This window comes from Heloderma suspectum, chromosome 2 (assembly GCF_057233095.1).
Source record: "Heloderma suspectum isolate Gila_16-S chromosome 2, 16-S_ref, whole genome shotgun sequence".
Lineage (NCBI taxonomy): Eukaryota > Metazoa > Chordata > Lepidosauria > Squamata > Helodermatidae > Heloderma > Heloderma suspectum.
The window spans coordinates 358,750,289-358,776,229 of NC_139459.1; the positions used below are offsets into that span (position 1 = coordinate 358,750,289).

A 25,941-nucleotide genomic window follows, 5' to 3' on the forward strand; every position below is an offset into this window, starting at 1 on the left:
AGGAGGCCATGGCATGTGCTGCTCCCCCTTCTCACCGCCACCATTGTCTGGGCCAGAGGGAGAGGCAGGTGAGCGAGCAGGTTGCAATGGGGAAGAGGAAGAGCAACTCCAGGGGGCTCCTGTTGGGGAGTGGGCTCTTGGCAGGTGCCCAACCATGTCTGTCCTTGATGCTGGTCCTGGGCCCAGCCCTGACACTCTGCCACACCGCCACACCTTTCAGTCATTGTCCTGTTCCAAATTACCAGTAAGTGGTTCTTTGTGTCATCTGGTCAATTGGATGACATTGCTCTTGATTTTTAGTCATGGCATGGTAATCCCTCCTTCCCATTCCTCCCCTTACTAGGATCCAGGCTCTCTGTGGTCTGTATTGGAACTCCAGGCTTTTGCAGCATGGTACCTGGGCCCTCAATAACATTACAAATCAAGGAAATCAATTAACTGATCACATTGCTGCTAGATATGGGAGAAGGACGAGGAGTCTTGCAGAGCAGTTATGATCACCTGCTGATCTGCCCTTGACTGATGTCTGAGATGTCACCACATTCAGCCTTTTCTGTATAACCATAAGACCTACACTTCTTTAAACAAAGAAAAAGAAAAGGAAATGTCATCTGAGATGCTGAGAGCACTGAACTCTGTGCCAGATATCAACTCACAACTGTGTGGAATCGGCACAGCTCTCCATATGATATCAAAACCTCTATCACAGGGCTGGTTCACACATCACGATAAGCCACCATGGGTTAATTCACCTGCAGGACTTTGAGACACGTGCCGACTGCCATTTTGACTATTCACTCCGCAGCAGGGGCGGTTTAACCCTCCAATAACCCTAGAACATTCCCAAGGGTTGTTTAACTCTCAAATAACCATGATACCTAGGTTTGTATGACAGGGCAAGCCACAGCGCGCCCTTGCCACAACTTGCATATTCAAAATAGCAGCCAGCACATGTCTTGGAGCCCCGCAGGGGAATTAACCCACAGTGGCTTATCGTGGCATGGGAGCCAGGTCATTGAGTCGGGAATGAAGAAGTGACAGTATTATTTATTCCATTTATGTTTTTTCGCACAATTTAATTTAATTAATGGAATTTAATACACAATTGTTAGCATTGCATCCACTTTAAAGGGTTTAAAAGATACTGTGTATCTTTAATGCTGCATTTACCCAGAACATCCCATGTGCAGTAAGAAGAACCAATTTACAGGAAATCCAAACCCTCTTCGCTCAGCTGTTCCTTGAGCCAAGCCAAGACCTTGAAGATGTTGATGTGAAAATCCCTGGCGTAGGGGAGGGAGTGCTCCGGCCGCTCGCTGTCACTCTCGCACCCAGGCACCCTCTTATTTTTACAGATGTCAACCACCCCCCAGCTGATCACACCCACCTGCAGAGGGGGGCGGGGGAATGGAGGGAAGGAAAACACAGCCCTCAGGTTTTACATGACCTAGCAAAAGGAAAGCACCATCAGCTAAACATGCAGCTTAATTTGGTCTCCCAAATGCTTTGTGAGCTGCTGTTTTTTATCTACACCAAATGCTGCATTTGTGTGATGCAGTTGTAGAGTCGGGTGACAAACAGCCCACTCACATAGGTCGTAAGGGAATAGGACATGGAGCCAATTATAATCAGGGTGTGAAATATGAGTCTTGTCACTGTTGTTCAGCAGAGGAGGCCAGGACCAGCTCAAGTATGCACTCACCTGGATGTAACGCAGCCTTTTCTGAATGATGAGGGGACCACCGATGTCACCTGCAAACAACAGGAACAGAGGAGATTAACTGAGGGGATGAAATAGCTACGAAAACCTCACATTGGTAACTGAAAAGGGGGTGGGAGTCAGGACTCGTGGGAGAGTTTTCTTGGGAGAGTTTAATGTGGTACACGTACCAAAACGCCCAATTCTGATTCAGATTCTATGGTAGGAATAAATCATGGCCATGTTATAATAGCCAGCCATATGGGGCAGGTCATAAAAATATAAGAGCCATACTGGCTCAGACCAAGAGTCCATCTAATCCAGCATTCTGCTCACACAGTGGCCAACCAGCTGTCAACGGGAAACCCACAAGCAGGATATGAGTGCAACAGCACCCTCCCACCCATGTTCCCCAGCAATTGGTGTACATAGGCATACTGTCTCTGATACTGGAGACAGCATAGAGGCATCAGGACTAGTAGTCACTGATAGCCTCCTCCACCAGGAATTTGTCTAACCCCCTTTTAAAGCCATACAAATTGGTTGCCATCACTATGTCTTGTGGGAGCAAATCCCATAGTTTGACTATGTGCTGTGTGAAGAAGTATTTGCTTTTATCAGAAACCTGTGCAGAGCAACTAGAACTGGACCCATGGAACCTATGCTCAGTCTGCATTTATAGCTTCTGAAATTCCACCAGAAACAGTCAACACATTCTTAAGTGTTTCTGTACAGGCATGAGGAGGACTAGAAAGTTGTTTTCTTAAAAATATATGCTTGAGGTTCTCAGCATGTTATGTACCATGCCAAACACTACATGCTATTCTTGTCTGGAGCAAACTTGTCTAGAGCAACTAGAACAGGACCCACCCTGATCCCATTAAAACCTGCGCTCAGTCCCCTTATGGCTTCTAGGACTCCACCAGAAACAGTCAACACATTCATAACTGTTTCTGTACAGGCATGACGACTAGAAAGTTGTTTTCTTAAAAATATATGCGTGAGGTTCTCAGCATGTCATGTACCGTGCCAAACACTACATGCTGTTCTTGTCTAGAGCAAACTTTCTAGAGCAACTAGGACGCACCCTGAACCCATTAAAACCTGCGCTCAGTCCCCTTATGGCTTCTGGGACTCCACCAGAAACAGTCCACACATTCTCGAAAGTTTCTCTAAAACCATAAGGACTAGAATGTTGGTTTTCAAATTGTATATATACAACACTTGAGGTTCTCAACATGTCATGTACCACACAAAACACCACATGCTGTTCTTAGGAACCAATCCTAGAGACATTCTGAATCCACACAGCTATTGTTCCTGGCTTTTCTCTACACTTTACGTCCCGGCTCTGGATTCACCTGGACAAGATTCCCTACTTCCTAAAGTCCCGGTTGTTTGGCCCACCTCTTCCTCTGATCTCCTGCAGAAAAGGGCTTTGTGATTTGGGGAGGGGGCCAGAGCTGCCTGCACTGGAAAAGCTGCTCCACATGATCGGGCCAGATGCTTCAAAGACCTGGATTCCTGGGCTGAGGCCACGTTAATGAGCTGTACTATTCACACTGAGAGGCTCTTAGGCTCTTCTTTAAGAAGGAACACGTCCACTAATTCCTGCCATGTTCATTCATGTGAAGGTTACAGATGTGGGGTTTGATCTTTCCTTCCCATGGGGCCTCTGTTCATCCCTACAGGAGGAAGCAAGCTGAGAATACTGGAGAGAGATATCCTATCCTCACAGGACTTTACTGACTGGGGTTCTCTTTGGGGAAGAAACCAGCATTTTATAGTCCTGAAGAGCCCCTACAGAAATGTATCTCCCTCTGAAATGTAGCCCTAGACTGAAACAAGGCCGGCCTACCTGCAGCTCTGCTGTGACTGTGGCAACTAGGCGCCCTAAAGAGGAGGGAAATAGGGATAGGGATGATGTTTCTGTTCCTCACCTCTGCAAGTGTTGGGGTCCACCTGGGGGTCAATACCCCCAGTGCAGAGGAAGCGTTCAGTCACCACCTGGGAGACATCCGTGACATTTTGGTAGTGGCTGGCTTTCTTGGCATCTTCCTCACAGGCCATTTTCTGAGAGAGAGATGGAAAGGTAGGTTTCCGAAGGCAAAATGATATATCCAGAATGAATCCCACGTACACTGACATCAAATATTTATCGGGCCTAGTTCTCACTAAACTTCTGTATGTCTTCCCCCACCTACTGTCTGATCACATGATGCTCCTCCATACCCACCCACCCTCAAAGCCCACAGACAATAAGAATGTCAAGAAGTTAAAATCCTGCCCCTCAATAATTTTATACATGGAAGATTGCAGGTGGTGGGAATATAGAGGACCATTCAATAATGCTGCACAAAACAAGTGGCTGCTGCTTTATCGGAAAGCAGCAGCAATTCAAACCTCCCTTTTTCTCCCACCAGTCTGTTCAGTGCTTGCTTCCTTCCCTCTGCATGGTCCTCCTCCATTCTTCAGCCCTACTTGCAAACTGGCTTCTCTCTCTCTTTCACCCCCACTTTCCACAGCAGAAAGAAAGAAGCGGAGGTTTTACAGCAACTCCCTGCCGCTTGTCCTCTAGAGGCCAATTAAGCTTTGTAAAAGGCCAAGCTACTTCAGGAAGGATGAAAACTCTAGACTGAATTTCTTTGGAGAGTGAGAGAAAGACACTGGCCTCCTAGTGCTACCCATTCATTGCTCTTCCATTGTAAGTTACAAGCAGAATTGCAATAGACTTTCCACACTAATGGAAGCATCACACTTTTTCTGTTTGTACATCTTGCTATGTTCGGTATACCACTGGGTGAGGGTGCAGGAGCGGGAAATGCAAGTCACCAGAGCGCCCATTTAAAATTCAACACACATTTACTATAACTTTTACAGTGGGCACCATGCAATTACTCTGTTTGTTTAATCAATCTTTTAATTAGCGCTAAATGCTTTTATAGCTATAATAACAGATATAGTGCTGTAACACCATAATGCTATAATTTTGTTTGTATAGCACTATAATAGAATAATGCAACTTTTTATAAAATAATGGGGAAAAAACTGTCTGCTCACTACAAATATGGTTAATGGCGGTGATTGAAAAGGGGTTTTAAAATCATTTTTTTAAAAACTGACATAACGTTGCGGTACCAATATCTCTGTTATTAAAAAGACAGCCTGAAAAGAAATTTAGAGCTTTTTAGAAGATCTATTAACAAATAATTGATTAACAGCACAATCCTATGCATGTTTAGACAGAAAAAAAGTCCCACAACTCCCAACATTCCCCAGCTAGCATGACTGGCTGGGGAACGTTGGGAGTTGTAGGACTTTTTTCTGTCAAAACATGCATAGGATTGCACCCTAAAAGTCACAAAATTAATCTACAAGATCTCTTTGATCAGATGGCATCCCTGCCTTATTTGTTTGTTACAATATTGATATCCCACCTCTATATGCAAGTAATCAAAGCAGCTAACAGCAACAAAAAGCCATCAGTCAATCAATACCAGTAAAAACTGTGGTGCACAAAGATAAAGCAACCATCAAAGCAAAACCAGCAGCAGTAACTCTTAAAAGTGACAGCCACAGAAAGCTTGCTGAAATAAAACAGGCAATCAGAAATGGGCCATAGAAATAATTCTAAGGAAGTGACTCCAAATATGGGTGCCATCGCCAAAAAGACACCATCTCTTGTATCCTCTCCATACAGCCAAAGGCAGAGGGATTCTGAGAAGGGCCTCAGAAGTGTATCATCTTAGTGAGTCGTTCTGAGGATAAAAGGAGAGCTTGTGTTCTTGTTCTCATTATTTTTAAGGTGCCCAATATCATTTGTGGTCCTTGCTCAAAATGGGTATTCAGATGCTGTTTTCACCTTTTCACCATTCTTGATCCGCACAATCTGGTGACGCAGCCCATCCCCCCGTCCATCACGATAGGCACAGTTCATTACAAAAAGAGAAGGGATGTTCCCGTTAGGCAGGAATTCTTCCTCTGGAAAAAGCGAACAATATCAAATGCAATAGGGGTGAACTGGCGAGACATAAGAATATAAGAGCCATGCTGGATGAGACCAAGGATCCACCTAGGGCATCTCTACACCAGCCTAAAATCCTGCATTTAAAATGGGGATTTCTGCTTCCGTTTTAAATGCAGGATCACAACTAACCCCCTCTACACATGCTTCCTTCCCCCCTTCCCCCTCCTTCTCCCCGTATCTGAGTCTTCCATTATCTTTCATTGATCTCGCTCCTCTTCTTGCCCTTTTTCCTCTTTTCACAGAGGAAACTGAAGCGGAACACAACACAGGGTAATTTGATAGCTCTTTATCTGCGATCTATTTAAAAATGGAACAAAGGGCATTTAGTGCAGGAGATGCCCTCGAGGATCACGGCGTCATGTAAAAAGCCTGCAAGCTTCCATGAAGGAGCAATCTCAACTGCAGGATAAAAGCTCCGTGAGAGAAAGCCCTAATCCAACATTCTGTTCACACAGTGGCCAACCAGCTGTTGACAGGAAACCCACAAGCAACAGCACCCTCCCACCCAAGTTCCCCAGCAACTCCTGTACAGAGGCACGAGGGGTGGTACTGGGGGTGGCGTACAGCCATCAGGACTAGTAGCCACTGATAGCCTTCTCTAGGAATTTGTCTAACCCCCTTTAAAAGTCACTGCGGGTAGGCGGATATGACAGGGGGAACAGGAGAGAACCCAATGAGGGCCAGGATTCCAATAGATTAACGGTGGCCAAAATTTTAGGCACGCATACGATGGAACCACTCCACTGCAGTAGAGTACAAGCCTCCTCGCCAGCGTTACTGGGATGGTTTGGCTCTAGTCTACCTGGCCGGATGGCAGAGAACAATGCAGTGCTGCAGAGGAAGGCAGGAGAGCAGGCCTGATTCCGTGCCACAGCCAGGTTTGTCGGCCCTCCTGCTCATGTCTAAAGGCCTGCCTCAAACTGCCACCTGTGCCACTTGTGGCACCTCTACCGTGGGTCGGCCACTGACAATCCCTTACCATGATCCTTGCAGCTGGTCTGTCCAAGGGGCTTCCTGAGAGCCTGGGTGGTTCCAGCTGTACACGGGAGGCAGATTGGTCTGTGGAGGGAAACCCCCAGAGAGAAATTAGCAAGATATCACAGGGTACCCTTGGGTGGGATGTACAACTTGCCTTGTGATTGTTTTCCAGTTTATCTGGGCAGTGTCAGCATCTTCCATTAGGCTATTAGGCATAATGAAGGCTAGGAATGCAACAGTACAATGTGCAGAAGGGTCAGCTCTTTAAACACAGAGGCCTTTTGCTAATGCCACATGTTTATTTATTATTTATTTATTTATTGCAGTTATACCCCGCCTTTTTTCCTCTTGCAAGGAACCCAAGGTGGCTTACATTATCCTCCTCCTCTCCATTTTATCCTCACAACAACAACCCTGTGAGGTGGGTTGGGCTGAGAGTGTGTGACTGGCTCAAAGGCACCCAGTGAGCTTCCATGGCCAAGTGGGGACTAGAACCCGGATCTCCCAGCTCCTAGTCCAACACTCTTGCCGCTACACCACACTGGCTCTGTTACATTTCCGAACATATCTGCACTCCGTTGAGGACTAGTAGCTTGAAAATAAAAAGCACAGATTTGCGAGATTCTTCACCAGATCCCAAATTCCACACATGCTGCATAATTGTGGCAGAACCAGCAGTTCATATGATTGCCCCTAACATCACTTGGATCCTTCACTCAGGAGCACTGTGAGATTCCCCACTTTGAGTGGAGTCAAAATTCACAACATTTTCTTCTTTCTTCCCCTTTCATCTCACCTTGCATTGGCAGAGAATGTGACTTTTTGAGCAAGTTTCACAAGGGCAATGTCATAATCGTAGAATTCAGGGATTCCATGATCTTGGAGCTTACTGATGTTGTACTCTGGGTGGGCCTGGAGTGCAGTCACATCAAAGTAGGTGTTGCCTGGGGAAGAAAAGGATAAAATGTAGGTTTTTCTGAAGACATCCACAGACATTAGCACATGACAGCGCTTATCACCAGGTGATGAAAAGCATCACCAGCTGCTGTCACAGAGGGGCGCTGCTAGATACTGAAAAGATTTGGTGTCCTGGATCCAAACTGCATAATTTGGATGCGCCAATTTATATTATAGATGGGAATTTAGAAATCATTACTAGTATTTTAATTTCACGAGAGGCAAGCCAACTAACTTCCCATCCAAGTCACTTGAGAGCAGAGGGCACTTTCGGACGCTTGGGAGAACTGAAACAGTAAAAAGAGGGCAGCTCTGAACTTGCACAGAATGCATGTTACTTTGCAGTTACGGCCAGGTTCCAAATGACCCCTATCATTTGGGATTGGGAGGCAAGGCTTCTGAGTCAGAGGATGGATCCCTCCCTTCTTTCCAGACAGGCTTTCCAGGTAAGTCCAGGGCAACCACATGTAAAGGAAGACAGGGATGCTTGGACAGTGTTTCAGCAGGTGTGGCTTGCCACCATGCTGCTGCATGAGGCTAAGAAAAGCTGCACCTGCCGCATCCCATATCTTCCCTTTCTTGGCATCTCTTAAAAGAAAGATACACTGGTCTGCACCCCTACTGCATCTGGTCGCCCTGCTTCATCCTCAGAAACTTATTTTAGAGCAGACATGGGGAACTTCTGGCTTGTGGGCCTAATCCAGCCCAGGAAGTCTTGGGCTCCCACCCTCCCCTCCCCTCCCCATGCCCCACCCCCACCCCCTGGAGGCTACTGGGAGCTTGGGGAAGAGGAAGGAAGAGGAAGCTCTGAGCGGTTATCAGAGATCAAATGGGCATTCTCCCACATGCATGCCGCTCCCTCTCCAGCTTGGGAGGGCGCGCAGCACACTAAGTAAGCTCCTGGTCAAAGCCGGGGAAGGCTTCAGTGTGAGCATGCCTTCCCCAGTCAGGGAAACCATGCATGCACCCAAGCTGGGTGGGAAGCTGAGCCAGCGCATCGCCTTCGCTCCACATGGAGGCATTTCCCAGGTGGACACCGGGCGGCCTCTCCTTGCACCCACCCCCAGATAAAGGGGTGGGCAGGTTCCCCAGAGGTGTTTGGGGCTTTTCTTCTATGTCTGTGCAGGGAATCCTCTCCAGGCAAGTCCCTCCTGATCTTTTCAGTCTTTTTCTCACTGTGCACAGCAAACGCCAATCTGCTGCCCGGATTGCTCTCTCCCAGCTGTCATACTTTCAATTTTGGCCACCTCAGTTTTGACCGCCTCTGCTGTAGCCAGGAGGCAGCCAATCACAATGCTCTCTGCCTATGGCTCCTCCTTCCGCCCCATTGCTTAGTTGATCGGTGGCCAGGGCAGTGCTCATGCTGGGCTCCCCGCCCCAAAGCCTCCAGTGGCAGCTGATCCACAGCCCAGCACTGCACAGGCTAGCCTGGCACACACACAGAAGGTGGAGCTTTGGAGAAAAGTTTCTGAGTTCTGGCTCCGCCTGCTTATTCCCGCCAACACCTCAAGAGAAGTTGGCAACCCACCCCATTCCCTCCTTCTCTCCTCCCCGTGCTGACAGAATTTGGCTTACCAATCCTGACAGTGATCTGCTCGGCCTTATCATCTCCAGTGAAACAGTGGGCTGCCGTCAAGACATAATACTGAGAAATGAGGGCTCCTTTGCAGTGCTCAAATCCACGACCAGCACGCTTTGATTTGGAAGAAGAAAGCACCATGGATAACTAAGAGGGGGCACCCAAGGAACTCACAGCGTAATCCTATGTATGTTTACTTGGAAGTCGGTGCAGCTACATGTTCCACTATACATCTTGAATATCTGCCTGCTGTCAAAGGCACAGAAGGTCTGCTTTTACATAGTTTGTGTGAGTATGCGTGTGAGAGAGAAAGAACCGCCATCTTGGCTTGCAGGAGAGTCTGTTCACAGCCCCATACTGCTGCCCTGGGCAGAAATGAATGTTCCTGTCCACATAATGTACCTTGTGCATTCTCATGATTTTCTACATTGGACATTCTTTCCACTGACTGCTCTATAAGCTAAATTAACTGGGTCAAGAAAAGGGTCTGCCTTCGGGGGTAATCATGGTGAGGGGGAGGGCAGGGGACAACACACCTCTCCCCTGCTCCAGACTCTCCTGGCATTTGTGCCTGCCCCCCATGCTTCTTGAGGTATTTCCAGAATAGGCTTTTGCCTCTTCAATTAAAATGCCCCAGGTGGTTGCCAATACTCTGTGTGTGCCCTTGTGTGCGTGTCCATCCCACCCCAGTATGTATGTGTGCACGCATACATGTCTGTATGTGTGCACACCCCACACATGCAGCCTCTGGACCGCCCGGCAAAAGTGAATTTGGCATTCAGGATCAAAAAGGTCATGCACCCAGCCTGGCCTATTGGCTTGGACGGGCTCTGCCAACAAACTACTTAAGCCAAAGCTGGGGGGGGGGGGGCTTGTTGGTGCTTAGTGTCAAAATACTTGGCTGAGTGGAATGAATGAGGCAACTTCAATGTGACAAAGGTTTCCAGAGGGGATGTAGCTCAGTGACAGAGCACATGCTTTCTGTGCAGAAGGTCACCTTCATATACTCTTGTAGAGCCCATCAAACATGCTTAGATGGTTTTTACTATCTTAATTTATGTGCCATTAAGCTACATTCCTAAGGATATGTTGCTATTTTAAATTAACTTATGTCTAAATAATAATGCTGAATTTCAAACTTCTTATCAAAATAAATCATTGTAACAACAGTATGTAGATATACATACATTCCAGATGCTTGCAACATGTTACAGGAGCGCATGTGACATAAAAAATATTCCATCTCTTGTATTTACGATCTGGGAAGCTCCCTCTTATTACCTTATCTGAGGGGATACCTGATTTTATTATCAAGCAACTGTTTTAATAGTTGCCCTTATGGTTGTTTTTACGATACTATGAGGGAGATGTGACTATAAATCTAATATGGGCACTGACGTCCTGGTGCCCCAACTGCAAAACCTGGTACCTATTGTCTGGATTCTTATCACTAAAGAGTACCAATGAGCCTATCATCAATTACTGATGGTCTGGCATTCCTGTCTCCCATCTGACAAGCCTCAAAGATAAGGCAAATTTAACTACTCTTATAGCTAAAGGCCAGAGGGTCTGGGCAGAGATGTGTGTGCGTGGCTGTGTCTGAGTCGTTCTCTGGCAACTCCTGATCCCTTCCCCATGACGGTTGGTGCTCCTGCACCTTGCTCTTATAAATGGTGGTCTGCAGCTGACATCCCTGGGCCTAATCTGTCTCTCCCTCATGGGAACCACCTGGTTCCTTAGTAGCCATTCCTCTCACATGCATTTCTCTGCCTCCCAAAATGAAACCCATCAGGCAGGAAGTAGGAGAGAGAGAAAGAGGTCAAGTGATTGCCTAAGCAGGAGAGGTCAAGTGATAGCCTTTTCTTACTTGTGTCAGCCTCACCTTCCCTCCTTCACCAGCTATCTTTTGCCCAGGTCATCCTGTAGATATTTTTTTTGCTCAGTTGGCAATGGTAACTCTGAAACCACTGGAGGGGAGGAGAGAAGTGCATGTCATGCACACATACGCACTGCTTTATCCCCTGAGTTGTTCAGAAACCCCTGAGACTCATGGCTCTGAAAGGGTCTTGGGAGAATTGGTGATTGGTATGAGGAAGAGACAGAGCAGGCTCTGAGGCCTGGTCTACACATACAGCCAGATGTGGATAGAATGCTAAGGTAGTAAAATCAACCATACCATATCAGATGGGGGATCAATTTTTTAGATGTTCCCTTGTGTAAAACAAACACTTGCCTTTAAGTAGAAAAATAGCACAGAAGGGAACAGGCTGGGCTGAAATGTTTCTCCTTTATCTACTTTTTCATTTTTATTTTTTTACTTGCATGTGTTTTTAAAAAATGGGGAGAATATCAAAAATAGAATTCTACTACCTTCATTCTGAAGCGGTACAGTCTGGAATTCTACCACCTCATTCTGTGCAATGCGTTGATCTGGTCCAAGGGGCCTGTGCAGGGGGTGGCTGGAAAGTAAGCCTGCTGGTTGCTATGCAACCGCAATGTACTTCCATGCCATGGTGGCAGCATTAGCACCAGGGATCCCAGTGCCCCAGCATCTGCCCAAAACACTCGGCAGCCCTGTCCCCAAACCAGATCTCCACCAAATCACTATCAAGAAAGCATTCTTCTGTAACCCTGATTCTGCTCAATAGGCCCAATCTTACCCTGATGGTGATACTGGCGTGCCAGGGATACTTCTCTTGGTCATCTGCTGTTTCGTGCCCCATGGCCAAACCACACCAGGACAAAGCCTGACTCTTACCTGTGAGGAGAAAGGCATATTTCTCAGAGCCTCAGGAATCTGGAGTTCCCCAGAAAATAAGAGTGGGTTGGAGAGGAGGCAAAGGGGCAGGACCTCTGGTTTCCTGGGCAGCAAAGTGGGTGGGACAGGAGGAAGCTGAAAGCCACAGCCCCTGAGTTTTCTGGGAGGAGAATAATTGAGCCAGTATTGCAGAGTAGCTAAAAGACATAAGAAGAGCAGGAATAGATAGAAGACCAAAGCCCTCTCTAGTCCAGCATCCTGATTCCCACTATGGCCAACCAGATACCTCTTGAGAAGCCCACAGACAGGGTGTGGAAGCAATAGCCCTCTCCTGGTTTTATTCCCCAGAAACTGGTATAGATAGGTATACTTCCTCTGAATCTGGAGGTTCCACGTAGCCACCATGGCTAATAGCCTTTTCCCCATGTATTTACATAAACCCAGTGGAGGCTGGTGGCTCCGATTTCGGCGGGGCTGTGCAAACATTCTGGGTTTCACTCAGAACCAGCCACAACTCTAAAGGAGCTATCCAAGAAGCTCTTCCTAACTTATTTTGAGGATAGGGTTTAGCACTTTGGATAGCTCCTTTAGAGTTCTGGCTGGTTCTGACTGAAACCTGGAATGGATTCAGAGCCGCACCGGAATCGGATCCACCCACCTACACTGCACAAACCCTTTTTAAAGCCACTTAAGCTATTGGCCATTGTGGCATTTTCAGATCAAACAGCAATGCTCTGGCTTGCCAGTATCCTCCATAAACTGAATGTCTCCCCTAGAATACTTCCCAGAATCCTTTGCAATGTTCCTCAACAGAAAAACAGATGAGAGCAGGTTTTTGAGAACTTGCTCTCAAGGGCCACAAAATGCAGGAGGCCAAGAACCAGAAGTCCTGTGTGTCCTAAGAAAGAAAATGTTGAGGGTCCAATAGGTAAGAGATAACATCAGCGAAATGCAGGTTCAAATTACCGATCTCTTTGTCGAAGGCCACCTGTAGGTTTTCGTAATCCTTGAGTATGAAGCTGTGTCTCTCTCTGGGTTTTTGAGAAGCCAATCCATTAATGATCTCCATGTTGGCCTTGGTCCCAGTACTAAAGACGTAAACATCTAGGTGCAAGCACAGATGGAGACATGGGCGAGTAGATAAGTGGTAAGGTTCCCAAGAAAGAGATGGCAGCAGCATGGAGCAGAGAGTCATTAATTCTGTACTGCAGTAAAATGCCTTCATATGGAACAGGAGTTCTTCCCACTGATTAATGACATAAGGCAATGTGAGCTGCCTTCAGTCAGCATGGAAGCCAACTCCTTCTACCACAAGCTGTATCTAGCACAAGCCTTGTAGCTACTGCACTCATCCTCCAAATCAAATGGGCTAGCTGACCAGTCTCTCATAAAACATCTGGAGATTTGAATGAGCTGAGTACTAGAGCATCATTAATAACATAAAAATAGCCCAGCTGGATCAGACCAAAGGCACATCTAGAGCAGCAACTGGAATTTATTGGGCAACTCACTGACCATAGTGGTTCCATACAGCCATAATGACTAACAGCTATTAATAAAGCATCCTCCATGCATTTGTCTAATCCCCTTTTTGTAATTCATTATTGCTGTCCTGTGCATGGTTTTGTACTTGTTGAATTGAATTACAGCCATGTTAATCTTTCCTGTTTTTATTTAATTTGCATTTCATATTTATAGATAATATACTCACATTTATTTGTATTACACAATTGCATTACTTCATGATTGTTGTTGTTGTTCAGTCGTTCAGTCATGTCCGACTCTTCGTGACCCCATGGACCATAGCACGCCAGGCCTTCCTGTCCTCCGCTCTCTCCCGGAGCATGCTCAAGTCCATATTCATTGCATCAGTGATGCTATCTAGCCATCTCATCCTCTGCCGTCCCCTTCTCCTTTTACCTTCAGTCTTTCCCAGCATCAGGGTCTTTTCCAGAGAGTTTTCTCTTCGCATTAGGTGGCCAAAATATTTGAGCTTCAGCTTCAGGATCTGTCCTTCCAATGAGCACTCAGGGTTGATTTCCTTTAGGATTGACTGATTTGACCTCCTTGCAGTCCAGGGGACTCGTAAGAGTCTTCTCCAGCACCACAGTTCGAAAGCATCGATTCTTCGGCACTCAGCCTTCCTTATAGTCCAGCTCTCACAGCCATACATTACTACTGGGAAAACCATAGCTTTGATTAGACGGACCTTTGTCGGCAAGGTGATGTCTCTGCTTCTTACTATGCTGTCTAGGTTTGCCATAGCTTTCCTCCCAAGGAGCAAGCGTCTTTTAATTTCATGGCTACAGTCACCGTCTGCAGTGATCTTGGAGCCCAAGAAAATAAAATCTGTCACTGCTTCCATTTCTTCCCCTTCTATAGGCCAGGAAGTGATGGGGCCAGATGCCATGATCTTCGTTTTTTTAATGTTGAGTTTCAAACCAGCTTTTGCACTCTCCACTTTCACCCTCAACAAGAGGCTCTTTAGATCCTCGTCGCTTTCTGCCATTAGGGTGGTATCATCGGCGTATCTGAGGTTGTTGATAATTCTCCCGGCAATCTTAATTCTGACCTGTGATTCATCCAACCCGGCATTTCTCATGATGTACTCTGCATATAAGTTAAATAAGCAGGGCGACAATATGCAGCCTTGTCGTACTCCTTTCCCAATTTTGAACCAATCGGTTGTTCCATGTCTGGTTCTTACTGTTGCTTCTTGATCCTTGTACAGGTTTCTCAAGAGACAGGTAAGGTGGTCTGGTACTCCCATCTCTTTCAAAATTTGCCAGAGTTTGTTGTGATCCACAAAATCAAAGGCTTTAGCGTAGTCAATGAAGCAGAAATAGATGTTTTTCTGGAATTCTCTTGCTTTCTCCATGATCCAGCGAAAGTTGGCGATTTGATCTCTAGTTCCTCTGCCTCTTCGAAACTCAGCTTGTACTTCTGGTAGTTCTCGGTTCGCATACTGCTGAAGCCTAGCTTGTAGGATTTTGAGCATAACCTTGCTGGCATGTGAAATGAGCGCAATTCTACGGTAGTTTGAACACTCTTCGGCGTTGCCCTTCTTTGGAATTGGAATGTAAACTGACCTTTTCCAGTCTTGTGGCCACTGTTGAGTGTTCCAAATTTGTTGGCATATTGAGTGCAGCACTTTAACAGCATCATCTTCCAGGATTTAAATAGCTCAGCTGGAAGACTGTCATCACTGCTAGCTTTGTTGTTACTAATGCTTCCTAAGGCCCACTTGACTTCACTCTCTAGGGTGCCTGGCTCAAGTTCAGTGACCGCACTATCATGGCTATCAGGGACATTCAGATCTTTCCTGTATAGTTCTTCTGTGTATTCTTTCCACCTCTTCTTAATCTCATCTGCTTCTATTAGGTCCCTGCCTTCTTTGTCCTTTATCATGCCCGTCTTTGCACAAAACTTTCCCTTGAGATCTCCGATTTTCTTGAAGAGATCTCTAGTCTTTCCCATTCTGTTGTTTTCTTCGATTTCTTTGCATTGTTCATTTAAGAAGGCCTTCTTGTCTCTCCTTGCTATTCTCTGGAACTCTCCATTCAGTTGGATATATCTCCCCCTTTCTCTCTTGCTTTTCGCTTCCCTTCTTTCCTCAGCTACTTGTAAAGCCTCATCAGACAGCCACTTTGCTTTCTTGCATTTCTTTTTCTTTGGGATGGATTTCGTTGCTGCCTCCTGAACAATGTTACGCACCTCCGTCCATAGTTCCTCAGGCACTCCGTCTATCAAGTCTAATCCCTTCAATCTATTCCTCACCTCCACTGTATATTCATAAGGGATATGATTGAGGTCATACCTGAATGGCTTAGTGGTTTTCCCTACGTTCTTCAGTTTAAGCCTAAATTTTACAACAAGAAGCTCATGATCTGAGCCACAGTCAGCTCCAGGTCTTGTTTTTACTGACTGTATAGAGCTTCTCCATCTTTGGCTGCAAAGGACATAATCAATCTGATTTCGATATTGACCATCTGGTGATGTCCATGTATAGAGTCGCCTCTTGTGCTGTTGGAAAAGAGTGTTTGCTATGATCAGCGTGTTCTCTTGGCAAAACTCAATTAGGACATCTTTTTTTGGTGTTAGTTCTAGAAGGTGTTGTAGGTCTTCATAGAACCGATCAACCTCAGCTTCTTCGGCATCAGTGGTTGGGGCATAGACTTGAATTACTGTGATGTTGAATGGTTTGCCTTGGATTCGTACTGAGATCATTCTATCGTTTTTGAGATTGTACCCCAGTACTGCTTTTCCCACCCTTTTGTTGACTATGAGTGCTACTCCATTTCTTCTAAGGGATTCTTGCCCACAGTAGTAGATATGATGGTCACCTGAATTAAATTCACCCATGCTTGTCCATTTTAGTTTGCCAATTCCCAAGATGTCGATGTTCAATCTTGCCATCTACTGTTTGACCACCTCCAGCTTACCTTGATTCACTGATCTGACATTCCAGGTTCCTAAACAATATTGTTCTTTACAGCATCGGATTTTCTTTTCACCACCAGACACATCCACAGCTGAGTGTCCTTTCGGCTTTGGCCCAGCCGCTTCGCTCTTTCTGGCACTACTTGGAAATACCCTCTGCTCTTCCCCAGTAGTATATTGGACACCTTCCGACCTGAGGGGCTCATCTTCCGGCGTCATATCTTTTAGCCTTGTGATACGTTCCATGGGGTTTTCTTGGCAAGAATACTGGAGTGGGTTGCCATTTCCTTCTCCAGTGGACCACATTTTGTCAGAACTCTCTGCCATGACCTGTCCGTCTTGGGTGGCCCTGCACGGCATAGCTTATGGCTTCACTGAGTTACACAAGCCCCTTCGCCACAACAAGGCAGTGATCCATGAAGGGGTACTTCATGACAGGCTAACACAATTTGTGACCTATCAGTCCAAATGGAGTCCACAATTCATTTATGGTGCCTGCCAGTAGCTTGACAAAACATACCCTGGCCCCCACTGTTTTGCAGCCCTATTCAGCCGAGAGCAGAAATGTATTGAGCTCCCAGTGAGCTCCTCTCAGGCTTCCCAACAGGTGGGATTTTCTTATTGCCCAGCATACCCAGAATTGCAATTTGCAGTATGTTTCAGACTACTAGCGCCCATGTTGACATGGGCTTTACACTAGTTTATATATAATATACTCACATTTATTTGTATTACACAATTCTATTACTTTATGATAGGCTAACACAGCTTGCAACCTATCATGCCAAATGCAGTCCACAATCCATGTAACCTTTTTTGCAGACCTGGGCGGCCAAGAGCAGAAATGAATCACACTCCCAGTGGACACAGCTGGTGCATTACCATCAGCTGGATGGGTCACAAGTTGTTCAGAGACTGCTTTTTTGTCTCCTGTCAATTATTTCATCTGGATATTGTTCTTCCTCTCTTGTTCCTTGCAGTAGGATGATCAGAAGTAGATCAGACTCTCATCATAAAAAAAACACACACCAGAGTGGCATAAGGAACTAGGAAGGGCAGAAAGTCTGGTTTGAAACTCCAGATCCTGTGAAAAATGATCACACTGGGAGTTACTACAGTGAAGTACAGCCAAGGTGGAATAAGCCAATCATTCCCGAATGGTGGCCTGGAGGTGGTGATGGCTCCCCTTTAGCCCCGTTATTTTTCTTCCCATTCCCCCATACAGCCCACACATCATCACATCCTACCCAAGTGGTCATCACGAGGTTCGGCCAATCCAATTCTGAGGAATTCTTTTATCATCTTGATAACAGGAACTGGGTTACCCCCCATGTTGTAGTTACCTGGAGAGAGAGATTGAAGAGACAATCTGTTATTGTAGAGAAGGCCTTGGAGTTGGAATGTCTGGATGCTTTTGGGGGGAACTAAAAAGGCCATAAGGAGAGCTCTGCTGAATCAAAGAAATGTCTACTCAGTTCAGAATCCTGTTCCTTTACAGGCCTCGAAGAAGCCACAAGCAGGGCTAGAAAGCAATGCCCCTCCCCTGTGGCTGGCCCCCAACATCTGGGACTCCTCAGAGCTAGTCTGGCCCTGTTAAACAGAGGTCCCATTTAGCCATCAGGACCAATGGCCATTATTTGGTTCCATTTTGCAGAGTCTAGGCCTCCCAGCCAACAGATCCTCTACAGAGGAAAGACACTCTGCACATGATCAGTGGCACTTTACCCTTAAATCCTTTAAAAAATATATGTTGCTCCCTGGAGAAGGGAAATGGGACACTACACATGCTCAGAAGAACTTTGTTGTGGACCCATTGTGGGTTATAAAACAGGAAATGAATTCCTTAATCAATAAACGTTATACAAATTCTTAAGAACAACAAAAAAGTGGCAACCCCAGACTAAGATGAGTGTTTTGGGTGTGATGAAAAAAATAGCTTCTTTGAGAGCAACCATATTCCACTCAGGGGCCCACAGGTTAAGATCTCACCATCAGTCAGGAGGGTGACAACATGGTGGGTGGTGGTGGTGACAGGGGTGGTCAGCAAGCCCCGCCTCAGTTCTTGTTGTTGCTCCTCAATCATCATTGTGTAGACAGAATACAGGCCTTGATGGATGTTGCTCCCAGGACTCAGCTTGTGGTCTGGAGAAGGAAAAACAAGAGTGAAGAGTTGAGTGCTTGGCCAGCCTAGGAGGCCTCAGGAGGCTTGAAGGCCACCCAGAACCCATTGGGTTTTGCTCAGAACTCTCATATAGAATCATAGAATCACAGAATAGTAGGGTTGGAAGGGGCCTACAAGGCCATCAAGTCCAACCCCCTGCTCAATGCAGGAATCCAAGTCAGAGCATCCCTGACAAATGGCTGTCCAGCCTCGTCTTGAAGGCCTCCAGTGTGGGAGAGCCCACCACCTCCCCAGGTAATTGGTTCCATTGTCGTATTGCTCTTACAGTCCGGACGTTTTTCCTGATGTTCAGCCGGAATCTGGCTTCCTGTAACTTGAGTCCATGATTCCGTATCCTGCACTCTGGGATGATCAAGAAGAGATCCTGGCCTTCTTCTCTGTGACAACCTTTCAAGTACTTGAAGAGTGCTATCATATCTCCCCTCAGCCTTCTCTTCTCAAGGCTAAACATGCCCAGTTCTTTCAGTCTCTCTTCACAGGGCTTTGTTTCCAGTCCCCTGATCATCTTTGTTGCCCTCCTTTGAACCCTCTCCAGTTTGTCTGCATCCTTCTTAAAGGGTGGTGCCCAGAACTGGACACAGTACTCCAGATGAGGCCTAACCAGTGCTGAGTAGAGGGGAACTAGTACTTCCCGGGTTTGGAAGCTATGCTTCTATTAATGCAACCCAAAATAGCATTTGCCTTTTTTGCAGCCACATCACATTGTTAGCTCATATTCAGCTTGTGATCGACAACAATTCCAAGATCCTTCTCGCTTGTAGTGTGGTTGAGCCACGTATCCCCCATCTTGTAACTGTGCATTTGGTTTCTTTTTCCTAGGTGCAGAACTTGGCATTTATCCCTATTAAATGTCATTCTGTTGTTTTCTGCCCAGCGCTCCAGTCTATCCAGATCACTTTGAATTTTGTTTCTGTCTTCCAAAGTATTAGCTATCCCGCCCAATTTTGTGTCATCTGCAAATTTGATCAGCATTCCCTGCACCTCCTCCTCCAAGTCATTAATAAAAATGTTGAAGAGCACTGGGCCCAGGACTGAGCCCTGCGGTACCCCACTCGTTACCTCTCCCCAGTTTGAGAAGGTCCCATTGATAAGCACTCTTGCAGTCCGATTCTGTAGCCAACTGTGGATCCACCGGATCGTTGTTTCATCTAGCCCACTTTGAGCTAGTTTGCTCATCAGGATATCATGGGGCACTTTGTTGAAAGCTTTGCTGAAGTTGAGGTATATGATGTCTACAGCATTCCCACGGTCTACAAGGGAGGTTACTTGATCAAAAAATGAGATCAGATTTGTCTGGCACGACTTGTTTTTGACAAATCCATGTTGGCTTCGAGTAATCACGGCATTGTTGTCAAGGTGCTTCCAGATGGATTCCTTTATCATCTGCTCCAGAATTTTCCCAGGGATTGATGTCAGACTGACTGGTCTGTAGTTCCCAGGTTCCTCATTTTTACCCTTTTTGAAGATAGGGACAACGTTAACCCTCCTCCAGTCATCTGGCACTTCACCCGTCCTCCATGATTTCTCAAAGAGAATAGACAGCGGTTCTGAGAGTTCTTCTGCCAGTTCCTTTATTACTCTAGGATGCAGTTCATCTGGCCCTGGAGATTTGAACTCATTCAAAGTAATTAGGTGTTCCTTGACCATATGCCTATCGATCTCAAGCTGCAATCCTGCCCCTTCAGCCTGTACTTCGCCTTTGCCAGGGGGGTCATAGACCCTCTTTTGGGAGAAGACTGAGCCAAAGTAGGAATTAAGCACCTCTGCCTTTTCTTTGTCATCTGTTATCATTTTGCCATCCTTATTTAATAGCTGAACCACCATTTCTTTCCTCTGCCTTTTACTATGCACGTAGCTGAAGAAAGCCTTTTTGTTGTTTTTAGCATCCCTTGCTAATCTCAGCTCATTCTCAGCTTTAGCCTCCCTGACGCCATCCCTGCAATTCTGTGCTACCTGCCTGTACTCTTCCTTTGTTACTTGGCCTTCTTTCCACTTCCTATATGTGTCCTTTTTTGTTTTCAGGTCATCCCTAAGCTTTTTGTGAAGCCACATTGGCTTCTTCTGTTGTCTTCCACCTTTTCTTCTTGTTGGAATTGTTTGTGATTGTGCCTTGAGAATTTCCTTTTTTAAAAGCTCCCAGCCATCTTGGACTCCTTTTCTCATTAGCGTCGCTTGCCATGGGACCTTACTGATCATTGTTCTGAGTTTATTAAAATCAGCTTTCCTAAAATCCAGGGTACGCGTTTGACTATACTCAGCTTTTGCTTCCCTTAGAACCAAGAACTCAAGTGCAACATGGTCGCTTTCCCCCAGAGTTCCTGTAACTGCTACTTTATCCACTAAGTCATCTCTGTTGGTTAGGATCAAGTCAAGGATAGCCGATCCTCTAGTTCCTTCCTCTATGTTGTGTGTGTGTTGGGGAGGGGGAGTTCTCAACTGTTGCCCCCATGACTGTCTTTCACAACAGTACCATATGCCAATCAACCTCCAGAAAGCATTGTGCCATGGGTCCTATTTTACAGAGTAGTGTTCTCTCTTTGAAGGGCTGTTCAGTCCAAGTCCACTCTAAACAGTGGAGGCTGGTGACTCTGATGTCAGTGCAAAGCACCTTGGATAGCTCCTTTCGAGTTCTGACTGGTTCTGACTGAAACCCAGAGCGGATTTGCCGCCCCACTGACATCGGAGCCACCAACCTCCAGTGGCTTTAAAGATAAGGAACCATAAGAAGGGAGAGCAATAGGCGTCTAGAATTTGTCCATCAACAGGATCTAGACAGCAGACTAAGTAGACACACAGGACAGTCTTCTGCACTACGGTGAGATGTACTGTATTTCCATGTAAATTACAGTAAGTATTTATAAGTTTGCATCTATGTATACAAATTAGCATATGCAAATGTTTTGCAAATCTGCATCTCCTGTTCTCTTTTGTCGGTGATGCTTTCCCTCTTTTTTGGCAATGTGTACGGATGGGCATGGCTGTCATGTTCCTTGAACCACCGCTCCTGTTTCTCTTGTACCTAACATGGCTTAAAGAGGTGCGGGGTTCCTCCTTTCTCTGCTGTCTTACGACCCCAACACCACCCCACTCCACTCCAGCTTCCCCAGCAGTGCTGCCACAAGGAGGCAGACCTCAACCACCAAGACAAAGTGAGAAAGAAACCCCCTCCCCAACACTCTGCAGCTGTTGCTGCAGAGGAAGGAGATACACTACTGGAGCACTCAAGGCCGGGACCGGGGCGGGGGGATCTTCACGACAACGGAATGAGAAGCACGTTGGAGTATCACGTGGATTGTCATGGAATCGGCTTTGGTCTGTCAGGGACACATGAAGCAAGGTAAGCCGAGTGAACTGTTCCTTTAAAATACGGTTTTCAGGGGTCACACATCACTCTGCGTCCCACCAGTGCAAGAGATTCACTATGGTGGGATGTGGGAGAGGGCCTTCTCTGCTGTGGCACCTCGGTTGTGGAATGCCTTCACCTTGGAGGCCCAAATGCACAGTTACAAGATGGGCGATACTTGGCTCAACAACAGTACGGGCGAGAAGGATCTCGGAATTGTTGTAGATCACAAGCTGAATATCAGCCAACAATGTGATGTGGCTGCAAAAAAGGCCAATGCTCTTTTGGGCTGCATTAATAGAAGTATAGCTTCCTAATCCCATGAAGTAGTAGTTCCCCTCTAGTCAGCACTGGTTAGGCCTCATCTGGAGCCCTGTGTCCAGTTCTGGGAGCCACCCTTTAAGAAGGATGCAAACAAACTCGAGCAGGTTCAGAGGAGGGCAACAAAGATGATCGGGGAAACAAAGCTCTATGAGGAGAGACTGAAAGAACTGGGCATGTTTAGCCTTGAGAAGAGAAGACTGAGGGGAGATATGATAGCGCTCTTCAAGCACTTGAAAGGTTGTCACAGAGAGGAAGGCCAGGATCTCTTCTCGATCATCCCAGAGTGCAGGACACAGAATCATGGGCTCAAGTTACAGGAAGCCAGATTCCAGCTGGACATCAGGAAAAACTTCCTGACCGTTAGAGCAATACGACAATGGAACCAATTCCCTAGGGAGGTGGTGAGCTCTCCCACACTGGAGGCATTCAAGACGAGGCTGGACGGCCATCTGTCAGGGATGCTCTGACTTGGATTCCTGCATTGAGCAGGGGGTTGGACTCGATGGTCTTATAGGCCCCTTCCAACCCTATTATTCTATGATTCTATGAAAGCAACAGACGTCTGGGTGGGGTGGAGGGAGTAAAACTGAAGGTCATCAACCTGGAAGGGGCTGCTCATCCAATGAGAGAGGCTTGTTTTCTGCCCCTGTCCAAGCTTCCTCCTGTTACTGTGTTATTATGAATGGAGAGCAACTTATTCACAGTTCTATTCTGAAGGCTCCCCCTGCTACTACGTTATCTCCCAGTCCTTTTCCCCAATGTGCGTGCTTTTGCCTTGAGAAGCCAAAATCCCTGATTCTGAAGTGCAGCATCTGAAGGCCCCCTGAGAGCAGCCCAGCCCCCCAATTTCACCCATTCCAGCACTCTGAAGTTATTGCTTCCAAACCCCACCCCTTTCTTCTTCTCCCTACAGAAAGCTCAGTTACTTTACATAACATCTGAGAAGGGAAAGAGTGCTTTAGGGCAAGTTACTAAAGTTAGCCTTTAACCCTTTACTGCTTTAACAAAATACCCTGGAGAAGCTGGAAGAGGTCTATAGATGAGACCCGTTGCTCTGAATGCACAGAGATATGTTAAAGATTCACTGCAGGGGAGTAAGATTTATTTCTTACTTCTGAGTAAACATGCACAGAAGTGTGTGTGTGGGGGGGGGATATGTTAAAGATTAAAAGCAGGCTAGCTAAGGTGAATGAGTGTCCCCACTACGGCGGTAATGTGAAGGGTCAGTGTTGCGCTCCTGGGGATTCTCTCAATGGGAAAAACGACTTCCACTGGGGAAACAAGAGGGAATGGGGATTCTCATCCTCTTGACGATGTCACTGTCAGGTCATAGAGGCACGCCCAGGGTTTAATGAGGGGGTGGGGGGAGAGACATGGCACACTGTGGCAAAACTGCCAGGGAGCCACTTTCAGTAAAAAAAAGTCAGAGTAAAAGGAGTTTCAGAAAATGTGGCTTTTCAAGAGGGAAGTGACTGGTTGGCAATGGATTGGTGATGACGTCATCTGTTGCGAAGGGCCTCATAGAATCATAGAATAGTAGGGTTGGAAGGGGCCTACAAGACCACTGAGTCCAACCCCCTGCTCAATGCAGGAATCCAAGTCAGAGCATCCCTGACAGATGGCTGTCCAGCCTCGTCTTGAATGCCTCCAGTGTGGGAGAGCCCACCACCTCCCTAGGGAATTGGTTCCATTGTCCTATTGCTCTAACAGTCAGGAAGTTTTTCCTGATGTTCAGCCAGAATCTGGCTTTGTTTCCAGTCCCCTGATCATCTTTGTTGCCCTCCTCTGAACCCTCTCCAGCTTGTCTGCATCCTTCTTAAAGTGCGGTGCCCAGAACTGGACACAGTGCTCCAGATGAGGCCTCACCAGTGCTGAGTAGAGGAGGACTAGTACTTCCTGGGATTTGGAAGCTATGCTTGTATTAGCATGTGCCTTTTTTACAGCCACATCACATTGTTGGCTCAGCTTGTGATCTACAACAATTCCAAGATCCTTCTCGCTTGTAGTGTTGCTGAGCCAAGTATCACCCATCTTGTAACTGTGCATTTGGTTTCTTTTTCCTAGGTGCAGAACTTCGCATTTATCCCTATTAAATGTCATTCTGTTGTTTTCTGCCCAGTGCTCCAGTCTATCCAGATCACTTTGAATTTTGTTTCTGTCTTCCAAGGGATATCCCGCCCAATTTTGTGTCATCTGCAAATTTGATCAGCATTCCCTGCACCTCCTCCTCCAAGTCATTAATACAAATGTTGAAGAGCACTGGGCCCAGGACTGAGCCCTGCAGTACCCTGCTCGTTACCTCTCCCCGGCTGGAGAAGATCCCATTGATAAGCACTCTTTGAGTCCAATTCTGTAGCCAACTGTGGGTCCACCGGATCGTTGTTTCATCTAGCCCACTTTGAGCTAGTTTGCTCATCAGGATATCATGGGGCACTTTGTCGAAAGCTTTGCTGAAGTTGAGGTATATTATGTCCACAGCATTCCCACGGTCCACAAGGGAGGTTACCTGATCAAAAAATGAGATCAGATTCGCCTGGCAGGATTTGTTCTTGACAAATCCATGTTGGCTTCAAGTAATCACTGCATTGTTTTCAAAGTGCTTACAGATGGATTGCTTGATAATGTGCTCCAGAATTTTCCCAGGGATTGATGTCAGACTGACTGGTATGTAGTTCCCAGGTTTCTCCTTTTTACCCTTTTTGAAGATAGGAACAACATTAACCCTCCTCCAGTCATCTGGCACTTCACCCGTCCTCCATGATTGCTCAATGATAGTAGACAGTGGTTCTGAGAGTTCTTCTGCCAGTTCCTTTATTACTCTAGGGTGCAGTTCATCTGGCCCTAGAGATTTGAAATTCAAAGTAATTAGGTGTTCCTTGACCATATGCTTATGGATCTCAAGCTCCAATCCTGCCCCTTCAGCCTGCACTTCGCCTTTGCCAGCGGGGTCATAGACCCTCTTTCGGGAGAAGACTGAGCCAAAGTAGGAATTGAGCACTTCTGCCTTTTCTCTGTCATCTGTTATCATTTTGCCAGCGTTATTTAATAGCTGAACCACCATTTCTTTCCTCTGTCTTTTACTATGCACGTAGCTGAAGAAAGCTTTTTTGTTACTTTTAGCATCCCTCACTAACCTCAGCTCGTTCTCAGCTTTCCTGACGCCATCCCTGCAAATCTGTGCTACCTGCCTGTACTCTTCCTTTGTTGCTTGGCCTTCTTTCCACTTCCTATATGTGTACTTTTTTGTTTTCAGGTCACCTCTTAGCTTTTTGTGAAGCCACATTGGCTTCTTCTGTTGTCTTCCACCTTTTTTTCTTGTTGGAATTGTTTGTAATTGTGCCTTGAGAATTTCCTTCTTTAAAAACTCCCACCCATCTTGGACTCCTTTTCTTGTTAGGGTGGCTTGCCTTGGGACCTTACTTATCATTGTTCTGAGTTTATTAAAATCAGCTTTCCTAAAATCCAGGGTATGGGTTTGGCTACACTCGGCTTTTGCTGCCTTTAGAACCATGAACTCAAGTATAACATGGTCGCTTTCACCCAGAGTTCCTGTAACTGTTACTTTACCGCTAAGTCATCTCTGTTGGTTAGGATCAAGTCAAGGATAGCCGGTCCTCTAGTTCCTTCCTCTACTTTCTGTAGGAGGAAGTTATC

At 46.3% G+C, this 25,941-nt stretch overlaps 1 protein-coding gene across 11 annotated transcripts in view; it reads right to left on the reverse strand.

Moving 5' to 3' along the window:
- Positions 1–25,941, reverse strand: part of LOC146355581 (complement factor B-like) — a 61,503-nt gene that overhangs the window by 3,345 nt on the left and 32,217 nt on the right. For 6 of the 11 annotated variants that reach the window (XM_084841063.1, XM_084841061.1, XM_084841053.1 and 3 more), the window contains 11 exons: positions 18,428–18,580; positions 17,686–17,781; positions 12,965–13,102; positions 11,901–11,998; positions 9,237–9,354; positions 7,501–7,648; positions 6,706–6,785; positions 5,562–5,680; positions 3,640–3,772; positions 1,703–1,752; positions 1,034–1,387 (listed from right to left, as the gene is read on the reverse strand). In XM_084841063.1, the coding sequence (XP_084697189.1) occupies positions 1,205–1,387; positions 1,703–1,752; positions 3,640–3,772; positions 5,562–5,680; positions 6,706–6,785; positions 7,501–7,648; positions 9,237–9,354; positions 11,901–11,998; positions 12,965–13,102; positions 17,686–17,781; positions 18,428–18,580 (1,316 nt within the window). In that variant the 3' untranslated portion in view covers positions 1,034–1,204. The other 5 variants (XM_084841058.1, XM_084841051.1, XM_084841055.1 and 2 more) reach the window with 2 other exon arrangements.